Consider the following 15,510-nt stretch of genomic DNA (forward strand, 5'->3'; position numbering starts at 1 on the left):
GTCTTCCAATTTTTTTACGTTACCAAAGAAGTCCCAAAATTTCTCTCTTCCGACACGTTCCACCTCCTTCATTTTCTTTAAATACACGCACATATATTATACATATAGTCAAATATAAAACAGGACGTGTTTCGCATGACAACGTGTACTCACCCTTCGTCGGGTATTTTTGGAGGTGTACGAGACCTACACAGGACGAGCTTACTATGTAAATCTTTTCATGTATAGTGTCACAAAAAATTAATAAGCACATTACAATTGTTTTACATATTATTAATGGCACCAATTGCGACCAAATAAGTTACGTTCCAATTCTTAAGAGTTGTTACCGTTAGCGCTGTCTTTTTATAACTTGAAAATGTACACACCCTATCCCGACCGTAATTAGATAAACATTAGGAGCTAAATGTAAAGCCAACCGGTAATCGCTTTGTTGCTTAGATTTTTTGTTACAAAAAAAAGAATTTACCAAAGTCAACTTAATATGAGAAGTCATAGTGACATTTTGTATAACAAGTTTTTTTCAGTATTTACCCTAAAAGTTCATTGTCCTATTAGAAATTTATTAGCACTATAGTTAATACCGGTTTATAGCACTTAATCTAAAACCGGTATTAGTGTATCGGATCACAGCCCGACATAATAAAAATAGTAAAAGAACATACAAAGCATCATAAACTGACGCAAATATGTTTTACACAACCGTACCCCACAGTAATCTACGTAATACAACAGCCAACGAGTTTCTCAGACTGTTTTGGAACGAGTTCGATTGTAAAAAACGTATTTAATTTCTTTCTGCCTCGTTGCGAGATTTTTGCTACTTTCTATCACTGAAACAGTTCCCGATCGTAATGTAATTCCGGTACCGTACGAAAAGCATATATGGCATGGCGGAAAACACAATACTCCAACATACGTACATTTACAGACGCTCAGTTTGCGAGTTTTCATTGGGACATATTCGCTCAATCTTGAGATTGTGGTCTTTTCTGGAGGGGTTTGCCGCGAGCAAATCTCTTTGGTGGCAGTGACACAGCGAAACTAGAGGCCATGTGAGTACTACATGTACGCAATGCGCCTTGGTTTACCTCGGTTTTAGCACTGCGCAATCCCAATTCGGGACGATAACCACGTTTACTGGTGAGGTGCTTCAAGAGGGCGGTGGCGGGGGGCGCGTGTGTGCTTCCGACCGTGTGAGTCACGTCCTTCGAGACGACTAAGGTAGGAGGGACCAGGACGTTCCGACTTATTTGTCTGTCAACCCTAGTCGCCACTTTAAGAGAACGTCTGGGTAGAGAGAGGGACGTCTGGCGTAAGAGAGGTGACGTCTGGGTAGAGGTGTCGCAAATAGTGGAAAAAAGATGAGGTTATAGTTCCGGTATGAATAACAAAAATGAAGCCGACACTGAAACACCACGAGTCCCACTCAAACCGACACAAGCCGACACATAGCGTTTCGCCTTTGGTGTGAGATGCCTCGAGTCGCGCTAAGTCGTGCAGAGGCTGGTTAGTCTCGGTGTGACACCGAGTGTCCCTCCCACGACCTCGATGACTTCCGATGTTGCTCCGCAATTCCGTCTCTCACTTGTTAGCCACTTATGTGCATCAGCAATGTCTCTACCGACAAACTCTTTTGTTTCACTAAACCTTTTTGACGTGTTATATTTAGATAAGATCATCTGGGAGTTGTACCTTAATCCTACGTCACCTTCTACCGCGTTACGGGTACCCTTGGATTTTCCGTCTCTGACTCTTTCTATGGTCCGCGCTTTCATCTCAAATTCTAAACACTCCGGTGTCTCCCACACGTCTAAAGACATTTTAGCAACATAAATTACAACTTCCTTTTTCATTTTTAGAGAGCGTGACCCTGTAACTCGTTTCTCTTTTATTGTTACTCTCAGAGAATACTTGTATCTTAACCATCGGAAGAACTCCTTACATTTCATGTCCAACGGACAGAAAGTTTCACAATAATTGCTGAAAATATCTCCGCTTAAGCACGTGATGAACTTTTCTACTTTTGCAATTATTATCTTAACATCACGACTTATTCAAGTCTAGGTGTGAAACTATCCCCGAATTGTTATTCACCCGTTTATTAACCCTTATTGCAGAAGTTTCAAATCTTCAAGTCCTGATATCGGATGTTTACCGGTACGAACATCTCTACAATAACTACAGAAAGGAGTATTCATGATGGGAGGATGGCGTCGCACGAGTTACACATATGATGGCACCAGAATTACAAAGGAAGCACATTTCGTACGTGAGACTTTACTAGTGTGTTGAAACGAGTTTCGGACAGAGTATAGCGAGACTTGTGTATACTAAATAAACAACAAACATAAACAAGAATACTGACCAAATAGGAATCTTTATGTGGGCCATTCGTCCGCGACGGACGACATAACCATTTTTGCATTTACCCTCGGACGGTCAAGATCGACCCTTCACTAGCGCATAAGAAGCATCTATAAATTTGAAGCTACAATTGGAATCACAGCGGCACGGGTGTCCGAGGGCCCGCACAAAACGATCTGACAAACAGTTTTTGATTGAAGATCTGGTCGTTAATGCCTTATTATGTGTAAGGCAGAGAGCTTCTCAATCGTTTCAAATTCAGGAGAGCTGTAATGAGCCTCACCAATTAGAGTTGAGGTGATGGAGAGAGAGCGACAGTGAAGCTGACGGAGGACAGGGTCACCTGACAGCAGCTCTCTGGCCCTCTAGGCTGCGAACAGATCAGCTCTATCTCCACTACATTACATTGCATTGCATTTAGCTGACGCTTTTATCCAAAGCAACTTACAATAAGTGCATTCGACCAGGAAGATACAACCTTGAAGAAAACAGAATCACATAAGTACATCAGGTTTCATAGAGCCAAACATGTCAAGTGCTACTCAACTGGCTTTAGATAAGCCAGTCCTTTATTAGTATATAAGTGCTTAGTTAGTAATTCTATCGCTCGAAGTGGAGTCTAAAGAGATGAGTTTTCAGTCTGAAGAAGATGTGTAAGCTTTCTGCTGTCCTGATGTCAATGGGGAGCTCATTCCACCATTTTGGAGCCAGGATAGCAAACCCACGTGTTTTTGCTGATGGGAACTTGGGTCCCCCTCGCAGTGCGGGTGCAGCGAGCTGTTTGGCTGATGCAGAGCGGAGTGCACGTGCTGGGGTGTACAGTTTAACCATGTCCTGGATGTAGGAAGGGCCAGATCCATTCGTAGCATGGTACGCAAGTACCAGTGTCTTGAAGTGAATTCTAGCAGTTACTGGAAGCCAGTGAAGGGAGCGGAGGAGCGGCGTGGTGTGGGAGAATTTAGGAAGGTTGAAGACCAGACGAGCCGCTGCATTCTGGATGAGCTGCAGAGGTCGGATGGCACATGCAGGTAGACCAGCCAGGAGGGAGTTGCAGTAGTCTAGGCGTGAGATGACGAGAGCCTGGACCAGAACCTGCGTTGCTTTCTGGGTCAGGAGGGGACGTATCCTCCTGATGTTGTAAAGAGTGTATCTGCAGCAGCGGGTTGTAGCAGCTATGTTTGCAGTGAAGGACAGTTTGTTATCAAGGATCACACCCAGATTCCTTGCAGTTTGAGTCGGGGAAACAACAGAGGGGCCGATGTTGATTGTTAGGTCAAGAGTGGGACAATCTTTTCCCGGAAGGAACTAGGACAACAAAAACCACCAAATAAATCCAGGGTCATCATTTCTTCCGCTAAATCAACAAGCAAGATCACAGAACTGACGGTGAGATACGTTTCCACTGTTTCACCCCATATCTTTTCTGTTTGCAATACGTCTAAACCTGTGTGTTAGCATGTGTGCGTATCTTTGTCAGTATATCATGAATTCATATGATGGTCTACCTGACAGCTGTTGTCATGTTAACTGCGCAGTGCTGCAAGAGATAAAGAAAAAGAATCCTGCATGCAAGGGCATCATAGATCAAGCCACATTGTTTTTCCCCCTCAAGAGCGAGCAGGCAGGGCAGAAAACATTTTATGCTTTCAATAACTCTGATGTCTGACATTTCCGAATTGCCTGCCATAGAGCAGGGGAGGGCAGCGTGAGGGAATGGGTTTCTGCAGGTTCTCGTGGAACAGCAGAAATGTTGCATGTGTAGGGGGCTTTAATAGTTTATATGGAGGGAGCGTGCTTAACCAAGGTGGGAATGTAAGAATACAAACTAAATGTAACATATAGGAATAAGGTATCTTGCATAAGCCTGTTGAACAAGATGTCTGCACATAGTGTGCAAAAAGTACTGTGTTTACAAAAGACGGCTATTTACATGTATTTATGTATATCTTAGCTTTTTGTCATCAAGAAAAACCTGGAGAGCAGTAGTTTCCACATATCCAATCTGCAGCTAGTCAGTCTAGCACGTTTAAACTACCACAGCATCCTTAAAGGTGGGGTAGGTAATTCACTTCAGAAACACTTTTTGTTATATTCCATGGAATGCTCTTAACATCCCGATAGCAATGAATATATGAAATGCTTCAACAAAAAATCCATAACAAAATATCATCTCTGGAAGCCGTGGCGCTGTAAAAAGCACGACCAATCATCTGAGCCGGCCCGGCTAAAATAACTGGATGGCCTACCTGCCTGTCAGCCTTCCATCTGTGCACAAACTTATCTCGTGCCCTCATTGGTCATGTGCGCGTTGGTGTGTGTTGGAGGAGGGGCTCTGTGAGGAAGTCTGAAGGAAGGGGCAGATTGTTTTCGGCTGCGTACTTTCAAATTTTAGCGCACTCGAGCTGGTTTCTCCATTCTTACCTAACCTACCTTTAAGTTTACCCTCCAAGTTGAAGTTGTAATCCACCATTAGTAAATGATCGTTAAAGAAATCTAAATAGATGCATTGAAACGGATGATTATATTATTGTTATAATTGTTTCCTTATCTTGCTGTCTGGTTAGTTTCAGAAAGTCAAAAGAGACTAGCTTGTGTACAAAGCAACCATCATTTCTCCTTGGGTCTTAGTCAAGGTCTTAAAAACACAGAATCCAAAGATGAAACTAATTAAGATGCAGCACCCTGTATACTAAATGCAACCTGTGGTGTCAGGAAGGATTATTTAATGACTGTCATTAACACTGATGATGATTCATCCTCCACCTCCGCCCCACCTGCAAGAATGAAACAAACGTATTATCATTATATTGATAAATGTTTTATTTATCACGCTAGTTTCTCTCGTGTGTCTGCTGATTGGGTGAATTACTTTCTCACTGTGATAATGTCAAAGCTGCTGTAGTTCTTTAAATGAATCACAGGCCATTATTCATCTGTAATTATTTATGATATCAGAAAAATGTTATTTTAGTTAGGGGCTTATTTTGATGTAAATTATGTATTTTAATAACAAAGTGGTCCTTCAGCTCTGCCTGCTGTTAACCAAAAAATAAATCAAAATGTCTCACATTAAAATTTGATTGCTTTCAGGTTTTATGGAAATATATTCAATTTGAATGAGGCTTAACATACTGGGCACTTACAGACACATATAAATCAAAAAGCACCAGATGGAATCATCACTATTTTTTTAACTAATCAATTTAAAGAGATGCCTAACAAATTAATATCTGATGCTAAAAAAGTTATTCCACTCGAGCCATTAAAAATCTATTAGATACGTTTTTTCCATCCATAAACCTTTTGAAAGTGACATCATGATGGAAGCAGTGAGTTGTGAGATTTCTTTGTGGGTTCCATACATTTTGCTGCTGTAAACACATCTTATGCCATTACCAGTTTGAACTTGGTATCTGTGCAGAAGCAGCCTATCTACACTCTTTTACTCTCTCGGTTTTACAGGGAATTTATTGCCACCCTTCGCCTAAGTGCCATGAATGTATTTACCGCAAGAAGCGATTCAGATGTCACATTCTCCCCGCCCTCGTGCATCTTCTGAAAGGCCTTCAGTTAAGCCAGATAGGGAGCCTCCATGGGGTGAGTCGGAGGGAGATGAGAAAGACGAGGGCGGGAGGACGGGTGCTTTAAATCCGTCAAACTGACTGTGGAGGTCACTCGGAGCAGCACATAACTCCAGCTCAGCCCTCCAAAAGCGTGTCACTGTGTTCCTCTGTGGGAGCTAAGCTGATTTTTAATTTGTCTTTTTTCAAACAATGGCAGAAGTAATGGCCTTGCCCTGTGCTGCTGACTCGAAGGGGATTTATGAATATTTTACTGCCCTGTGGTTATGTGTGTCAGTACATTGTGACCGTGTGTGTGTGTGTGTGTGTGTGGGTGTGTGGGGGGTCACATAGGGGATAAGGGTGCATGAATCATGGCTGGTCTTTTGGGAAAGAGATGGCTGGGGGCAGATTGTTCTCTTCTCTACAACAGGCAGCAAGCAGACAATCGGTTGCCATTGTGAAGGTCACAGCTCCTAATGGACTGTGCAACCTTCCTCTGCTGAAAAGTTACATTAAAGATCTGAGTGCCATGCAAGAAAGCACTAATGCACAATTTCAATTACAGGGTTTTGCATTTTAGAATACATTGTAAAACGATTGTTGTGCACTGTTGAATGTGGCTGAATGAAGCTTGCCTTAAGTGTTCACCACAGGTTAGTTTGTTCTCATCGACCTTGGGGCAGCACTTAGCACCCAGAGAGATTTCTGCATAATGTTATTGCATCATTTTGGCAGAGTTTAAATCAGTTTGAACTTTTAGACTGCATTTAACATTTTTGAAGCAATGAAATTGACATGCAAGCAAATGTTTTGGTATGTCAGCCAACAAAAATAAGAAATCAAATGAGAAACACTTTCCTTTCCAAAAAAACAGCACCCTGTTGAATAAAGAGATGGGTGGTTTTAGATTTCTCTCAAATATGGATAACCCAGGACGACTCGTGGGCTACCAATTTAATCCAAAACAAGCTGGAGGATAAACTGTTTAATGACTAATACATGTACAGTGGCTACATAGAGACTGGGCAACATATAACTGAGCAGATTGCTGTTGAAAGAGATGATGGAGCGAGAGTCTTTCAATGATCTTGGGTACAGATCAAGAAAAAAGGCATGCTTTATTAAGTTATCTTATAGAGAGGCGAAGTCCCGCCCTTCTACTTCCGACCCATGGGACCTTATTTAGGAAAAAGTATGTATTGAAGTCAATGGGGAGAGAATTGTTTGAATTGTGCCACGAATTACACATATGATGTTTGTCAATTTAAAAGATAAATTCCATGTCAGAAAAGTCACAGTTTGTCGTAAAACTGTTGAAATATAAGACTATGAAAAATACGCAACTAGAAAGACTACAAATCCCAGAATCCCGGTCCCGCATGCTGGTTCTTAGGAACCGACTAACTCCCCTTGTGTGTATGTACAGCTCTCAACATGCCCAGACTTGGAGTGATTTTCACCTCGTTTAATACTTTTCGCCTCATTCTGAAAGAAAGAAGTGAAATGTGCCAACGTGACGGCCGTCTTGGTGTGTGGTGCGAGACGGGTGATGTAGTTCATTGAGCGGTTTCACAAAGAAACAAGTGTTTTAATTTTTTTGACTTCAAAATTATCTTTTGAATTGACAAACATCATATGTGTAATTCGTGGCACAATTCAAACGGGATCGAAAGATAATCTTTCTCTCCCCATTGACTTCAATACATAGTTTTTCCGAAATAAGGTCCCATGGAGGTCCCCCGGAAAGGGAGGGACTTCGCCTCTCTATGGTTCTTAGACACAGATGCCACATGGGAATTTGAGTCGTTTTAAACAGTGTGCGCAGTGTACTGATTGAGAATGATACAGCGCATGACTCCGGGGTCACCTGAAGATGGTGGGGGCCTTAATGACAGATTCAAATAGATACTTGTGAAAATGTCATTGACTACACATATTGTTATTCCACTATTATTTCAGATATGACAATATTCCAAAGTTAAGACAGGTGGTGTAAACGGTATATCATGCATGTATAGTGTTTGATTATGACGTGGGATAAGCTGTTATTATTTAGGTTTTAAGAGCATTTGTATAAGAATATGCGTCTCAATTTGGGTTTTTACTGTAGTTTATAAAAAATTTCCTTTGTGTTGTACAAAATAAAACTAGCAAACAGTTTGCAAGGCTGGGCTAAAGTTGCCAAAGAACAACAATGTTTATGCGTGAGAGGAGAATCGCAATTACTTTTATACATCATTAACAACATGGCTGTAGTTTGAAAAATAATGTGATGAATGTGTGTGATAATGTGAGGTCCCAGCTGTAGGAAGTACGTCATATGGTGGTTTACATTAATTGGAACATGAACAGTCTTTATGTAAAGTAGAATATTAATGAAATATTAATTTCCAAAACCTTGTATACTGCTTATTGAGATTATTGTGTTTTCCACGCCCAACAACATTATATTGTATATATTTGAACATATTCGTTGTAAACTTAATTAAAGGAAAGCCATTCCAGGCTTTCTGTAATCAACAATATAAAGGAGCCCAGGCAAGAATATATTATAAATTATATCTTTTTGGAAAGGATTACAGTGACTGAGCTTTACCAAGCAGCTGCCACAGAAAAGATGATGAATCATGCAGAAGAACAGACTGTGTTCCTCAGTCTGTGTAACTTGGGAGCGCTGTACGGGTTGAACAGGCGCTCTTCGTTCTCTCTTCATTCTCTTCAAGCTGCTGGCTGTCGTCACGCTCACAGTCGCACATGTAGAAATCCACAGTGAGCACTAAGTGACAAGAGGACTAACCACCACCAGGACTCACTGGGGGTTACAGCTGAGTGTGGGGCGGAGAAGCAAGGGGACAGAAAGTGAACGCTAGGGAACGTTTGACATGATGGACGTGGTTTATAGGAACTTAGACCCTAACCCTAACTGCAGCGGTCAGACTATATAACCAGCACGGCCCCCTAGTAGACCCCCCCCCACACACACACAACAACACAGACTATAACACCTCTTGTTGTTGAATACCAACTATGTGCAATAAATATATATATATATGCCGTTAAAAACTGTGCAATACACCTGGCAGCTAAATCCTCAGAACTGTTACAGGATGTGTATTTTTGTCAAATGTAAACTTTTTTTATCATAATTTCTTTTTGTATCTATAGTGCTTTTTGTATGCATGCTTAGGTAACATTAAGCAGTCTTTGGCTCTTTTCTGCTGTAACAATGGAAAGGGATTCTGGTGCAGGTAGGGGCTAGGGATTTGCATTTGGTTTAGTTTAAACAACATTTCTTCTACTTAGTCTCATGGTAGTTGCTATATTTTCTTTTTGAAATGTATTAAAACAAGTTTGTTGAGAGTGAGTCACACTACACGGTACAGATTCAAATAATACTGTTTTAATAAATCTTCAAGTATAAAATAATAAATATTATTACGACAGAGGTGGATGATTTGTTTGCTATTTCAAAGTGTCTAATTAAATGTTTACAATATGTTCACTTTGCTATTTACCTTAAAACAGGAAACCATTTCTCTAAATACATTTCCATCTTGAGTTGTAGTTTCTCTTTTATATTTTCCACACGGTTTACCCCCTAAATTGTTGCTATACATTCTAATGTACTGTTCCTCAGCAGGTTGGAAACCATTTAAAGGAAGTCAATATGTGTGTGGTCGATTTGCGTTTGCTTGTCATGTAGATTAGAAACATGATTGCAGTGTTATAGGAAAGAGGCAGTTGGGTGAGAGTGGGCTTCGGCATTTTCCAGACCCTCAACCAAAATCAATGCATATCAAGTGATCCCTTCAACCCCCGTAATTGAATGTAATAATATTCTTTGAAATAATCAAAACTAGAAGGGCACTCTTGAGAAGGCAGACCTTGAACAGCGCTTGAGAGAAAAATAATGCAATATAATAATAATAATAATAATAATAATAGGTTCTTCTTCCTCGGCCGTAGGGCTGTAGTTTTTTCTCGTACACGGCTGCCAAACAAAGACACACATCGAAAAAAAAACTAACCTTCTAGGCAGAGTAAACAATCTGCTAGTTGGGTTAGATAATGTCACAATGATTTAATGATAAGAACCTTGCTTTTCTTGTGTACAAATATAAAAAATGTTTGCTAATATTCACAGCCGATTTAGATCTTAATAGCTGCTAATTCAACATATTGAATGATCTGGTCAAATATGTGACTTGAATAGGGAAATCCCAGCCAAACCGCGTAGCCTATGGAAACAATATGATTGGAAAGTTCATTTGCTGTGAGTGTCACATTTTGAGGTATTCTCCCATAAAGTGAACCATCCTCTGGAGCTCATTTCCTCCATAAAAGGCTTGTCTCGGGGTAACATTTTAAAAGCACTTTAATGTATTCATGGCTTGCCTCAAAGTGCTGAACAAGAAGATGCATCATTTATCAGATTTTCACAGCTGTCCAGATTTAACCGCAGAGAAGGTTGCAAAACGTAAACAGCAGATAGTTTGTTGAAATAGAGCTGGGCGATAATTCTATGAATTTGGCACTACTGCTGACCTTTTGATATCACAGCGCCAATGATAAAGTGTTCTTATTGGAAATATTAATTGCAGGTTAACTTGCCTTGTCAGAGTTTACAAAAATGTTGGTTTGGGCTCCAAGTGTTCTTTCTGTGCTGCCAATGTTCCAATCATTACTGATGAGGTTCAGTTCAAATGTGAGATGAACCAGCCATCCATTTCCCCCCTCTTTCTCTTCTGGATCCCAAGATGCTCTGATGGCACGAGGTATTTGTCAAAATCAATAACAGAATTTTGCAGCTTAATGTCCAATTAGCTTTCCAAGGTCCTTTTTGAATAGGCAGTTAGTCAACACTTGTCCAGCCTCCTGTCTTGTTTTACCTGTCCTTGGCATATGGGCCAATCAAAACTTGATGAAGCATCCAATCAACACACGGAGCCGGCCAACACTTAAGTGTCCATGTCATGGTGTGTATTAACTTGATTTATAATCCTTGGTGAGTGCGTCATGGGAAGCCACGAGGCCAAAAACACAGACGCACGCTCCTGGCCCTGGTCTTTATTAGCTTGGCTGCCTGCCTGAGGAAAGCATGGAGGAGGATTTGAACACTGAGCCTCACATGGTGGCATAACTTGCTATCATAGAAATACACGGTAACTGATCTGCTACTTCCTGTAATGCAATACAGTGATGCAGATACCTGGTTTTAGTTTCTACTCTCCTCTAAGGACTCTCTCACCATTAGGACTACAACTTACACATATTTAACTGTCAACTAATCTGCCAATTATGTCCTAGGCTAATTCTTTGTTCTATACATATGTGAAAATATCCATCCCAGTTCAGTGTTCCCCACATCATTTGATTCTATTTGTGGGGGCACCCCCCCCCCCGACAAAAAAAGTCAAAGGCCCCTTAACCTATTCGGGTGGCCCACGCATCTACCCCCCTCAAATAAGATAATACATGCAAGTTCATGGCTACTGTAGACAAGGTTCTTGTTGCTCTGTGTTATTTTAATTGTGTTGGCCCGCCACAATTAAAATAATGCATGAGAAACACTGCAGTTTACACAAAGCCAAGTTGATATCTTTAACTGTCTTGTTTTGTCAGTCAAAATCCCAAATATATTTAATTTTAAATCATATTTAAAAGGCTAAAAACTACATTTTTTGCCATTTTTGCATAGAATATTACTCTAACAATTATTCTCTTATCAAAATTGTATTGTATTGTCAATTGACTTGTCATTGTTCGTTTACTCATAATGTGGAGATTTAAAAAAGTTACAAACGGATGCAACAAAACACGCAGGAAGAGCTTTGCTGCTAGAAAGATTCTTGACCTGCTGCCATTTAGGTTCCTGGAAAACAATATATTCAAGCAGTTGTTGCTTTTAATACATACACCTTTATTAATACCATTGTTCCCTTTTGAGATATTTCAAGGTTAGTGAAAACGCAACGATTTCATACCCTCTGCAATACAAATAGCCAAATATTTTCACATTTTAGAGTGGAAGGAACCATGACAATGAACCAAAGTAACCAAAAACAATATCAGAAAAACTGTGCAGTATCATCACTGCCATCATCCAGGTCATATTCAGGTCATAGAGATGTTGTGAGTGGCTGACAGGCATGGAGAGAGAGAGATTGGCTGATGGACAGATAGGATAGCTGCCAGGTCTACAGACGATATGTAGAAGAAAATCATCCGATGTCAGTAGAAGCAGACAGAGATTGACACAGACATATAGACAGGAAATGCACTTTCCCAAGCTTGTCGATGCCACTTGAATAAGGGCTGTGTAGGAGGGAAAAACGCTCTGAAATTGAAAGAGCAGCACTAAAAGCTGGCCCTTTTTCTTTTTCTCGCCCGTGTCAATGAAAATTGGTTGAATTGGGTTAAAATTGTTTATTTCTAGTAGGGCTGCTCGATTATGGCAAAAATCATAATCTCAATTATTTGGATCAATAATTGATATCACGATTATTAAAAAACGATTATCCATTTACTTTGAAAACATCCATTTATTGAAAAAATAAATGTGAACAGTATGTTTTTAACAGTTGATTACCCTGAACTTTAAGTGAAACTCAACTGAAAAACCAATACAAAAAATTAAATAAAAATAAATTAATTTAATTTAATTAATTCAACCGTGTGGAGTTGCATTAGGTAACGCTGTGGTGGCTGTACTGCTTCAGCCGTCTCCTTTGTGTTTGTTTGTTTCCCCCTGTCTGTGTTGTTTGTGTATGCGTGGTGGCTGTCACTCCTGGCTCCCGGCTCAACCTCCACTCACCTGCTGCAATCAGCTGGTCACCCTCCCCGACTACACACCTGCTTTCCATCAAGCCATTTACAACGGCATATCAACGGAGGCTCCACAACCTTTCTCCGCCAGATCGTCAAGTATCAGCCGTATCTCGCGTCTCTCCTCCGGTACACAGCACCGTAGTGTGGAGTTGCATTAGGTAACGCGTGATACGGCTGATACTTGCGCATTAGTTTCTGTTATGGATCAGTATCAACAGTCCTGCCAGTAACGTTACTATATTATCAATACTACTTTAGTTATAGCCTGATATATGATTGCTAACTTTACAATGTTGTGATGTGACTGACGTTAGCTAACATGCTAACGCCGGTCACTCACCAAGACAGCTGCTCTGTTCTCCACTGGTTCTCCACACACCAAAGCTCCATTTCTCTCCGATGGCCGTTATTTTTTCGAATCCTTGGTTGCTCCTGGTCTCTTGGACGCCTAGCAGGCTCATAATTATAATCATATGCATTCGAATATATATTTTCAACCTCTTCTGTGTCAAAACTAGCATTGTGATCCATGTTTATTAATACGTTAGACCGGCCGCTCTCCCCTTGTTTCCCCCATGTTACGTCACACGCGGGAGGTCACGTGCGGAGGCTTTTTTATGCGGAAGTGAAAATGTCTTACGAAAACGACGCCAGATGTCACTGTAGTGTATATTTCTGTATATTTTTGGGAAAATCTAGTGTATTCATCATTTTCCTACACATTTATTCACAGGTGTCTCTAACCTGCAAGTTGCTCTTTAAGCCTACATTTGATTGGGTTCAGTTGACCTGTTTTTCACATCAATATGCAGAGATGTGGCAGTTAATTGATGAATTCGTAATGAATTGCTCTGCCCTGAGGTGCCACTTAATATAATATTGACAGAAAGCAAAGGTTGTAATTCAAACAAATGGCTTTATAAAGGAGCTCTTTCTACCTCAACAGTAAAGCTTTTAATGATTATGCCTCTACGAATCACCTGGGTCATTTGTCAAGAATATCCAACCACATGCAGCTACTTTCATTCTTCTTGATGATACTGTACACATATTGTTTGTTCTGCTGTGTATGTTTTTGTTGGTGCCTTGACTGATTTTAGTGGCACCATGACTGATTCCAGGGACAGCTGTTAAATCAAAAATCACATTACCCTAACATTCCTAATTGTAAGTCAATTTAAACTAAAATCATGTTGCAAATGTTAACTTCATCATCAACTCCATATTCTGAAGGTGAATCATGTGTGTGTGTCTGTGACGTTACACTTGTGTTTTGCTTACTCGTGAGACTTCACATCTTCTCATAATGTTGTCTTTGTTGTTTCAGATGATGAAGCATGCATGGGACAGCTACAGGCAGTACGGCTGGGGTCACAACGAGCTGAAGCCCCTCGCCAAGAAAGGACATTCCACAAATATCTTTGGTAAGCCAGACAGACTGTTGGCAGTTACATCACACATGGATGCATGCATATACAAACACACACTCAGTCTCTCACACATACTCACACTCAAGCGCCCCAGCCTTTTCCCTTGTGGACGAGGTTATGTGGTAATGCCTCTGGCAGGATGCATATCACTTTGGGAAGAGTGGTTGCGGACAGAAGCACACACTCACTGAAACCACAAGGAGAAAACTCACATTACTTGCATTACTGGTAGAAAATCAAATGTATATGATGTACTGGTAATATTTGACCTAGTAGAATGTTAGACTTTGCATTAGACAGCATGAGGACACACACTTTGTGAGGTCTTCTTCAAGGTCCAGTCATAAGGGAAATGACTGTTTGTAGAGAAAGGAACCTTGCCATTGGCAGCGCTCATTTCTCCCAACGAGAGGTCAGCCTCTCTTCATCTGTGATTTGTGTTTTTGGAGGCTGTTGGTTAGTATCCGCTGCTGCAGCTCCCATCTGTTAGTGCTGGTCACAAGACTAGGACTCCATTGTTGTGAGAATTAACAACCAACCGAGTAGGGCTGCACGATTTTGGGAAAAAAATCTAATTGCGATTTTTCGGACAAATATTTAGATTCGATTTGTGATATTTGTTTTTAAGCGACCCAACGTAAGTTTATTGTAAAATGCGGCCATAACTCCGGCTAGGAAGGTCGTATCAACGTGCTCCCGTCTCTAGCACCCCCGCAGCCCGAGCTACGAGTGAAAGAACTAAACTTACATGAAACTTCCGTTGGGTTGCTTTAAAGTCAAGCTTCAGTTTAAGATTCACCCTGTAATAGAAACATGTGATGGAGCATTACTAACCTGACTCAGATGGTTTGTTTCACCAGACCATCTAGGAAAGCTCCATTGGAAGCCATTTGGAAAGGGCAGGCACTTTCAAAAGCACTTGGCAGGTGATTGGATCAATCTGTCTATCACCTTCTATCATGGGCCACTTCTGATTGGTTAACAATGGCTGGTACATGTGGAGCACAGCACTTCTGATTGGTGTGGATGACTGACACACAAGAAGAAAAAAAAATTAAATTAAAATAGTAAAAAATAAATCAAATTAAAATAATGTTAAAAAAAAATGCAGGCTTTGCGATTTCATAATCGCATCATTTCAAATCGCCATTTCGATTTAAAATCGATTAATAGTTCAGCCCTAGTGTGCGCCAGAGTGTCTGTAAACACTTTCCAATCCAATGGTTTGTGAAAGTACTATTAAATGTGATACCTCTGCACACCAGCTCACACACACACAACAGACATACAGTACACTCACTGACAAGGCACTTCATTAGTCG

The 15,510-nt window shown here is 40.7% G+C and overlaps 1 protein-coding gene across 1 annotated transcript in view; it reads left to right on the forward strand.

Moving 5' to 3' along the window:
• Positions 1-15,510, forward strand: part of LOC104946829 (mannosyl-oligosaccharide 1,2-alpha-mannosidase IB-like) — a 46,723-nt gene that overhangs the window by 28,328 nt on the left and 2,885 nt on the right. Inside the window, exon 4 of the mRNA XM_010772715.1 lies at positions 14,086-14,182. Within this exon, the coding sequence (XP_010771017.1) occupies positions 14,086-14,182 (97 nt within the window). The remainder of the gene's footprint in view (positions 1-14,085; positions 14,183-15,510) is intronic.

The sequence above is a fragment of the Notothenia coriiceps genome, unplaced genomic scaffold (genome assembly GCF_000735185.1).
Source record: "Notothenia coriiceps isolate Sejong01 unplaced genomic scaffold, NC01 NC01_scaffold00011599, whole genome shotgun sequence".
Classification (NCBI taxonomy): domain Eukaryota; kingdom Metazoa; phylum Chordata; class Actinopteri; order Perciformes; family Nototheniidae; genus Notothenia; species Notothenia coriiceps.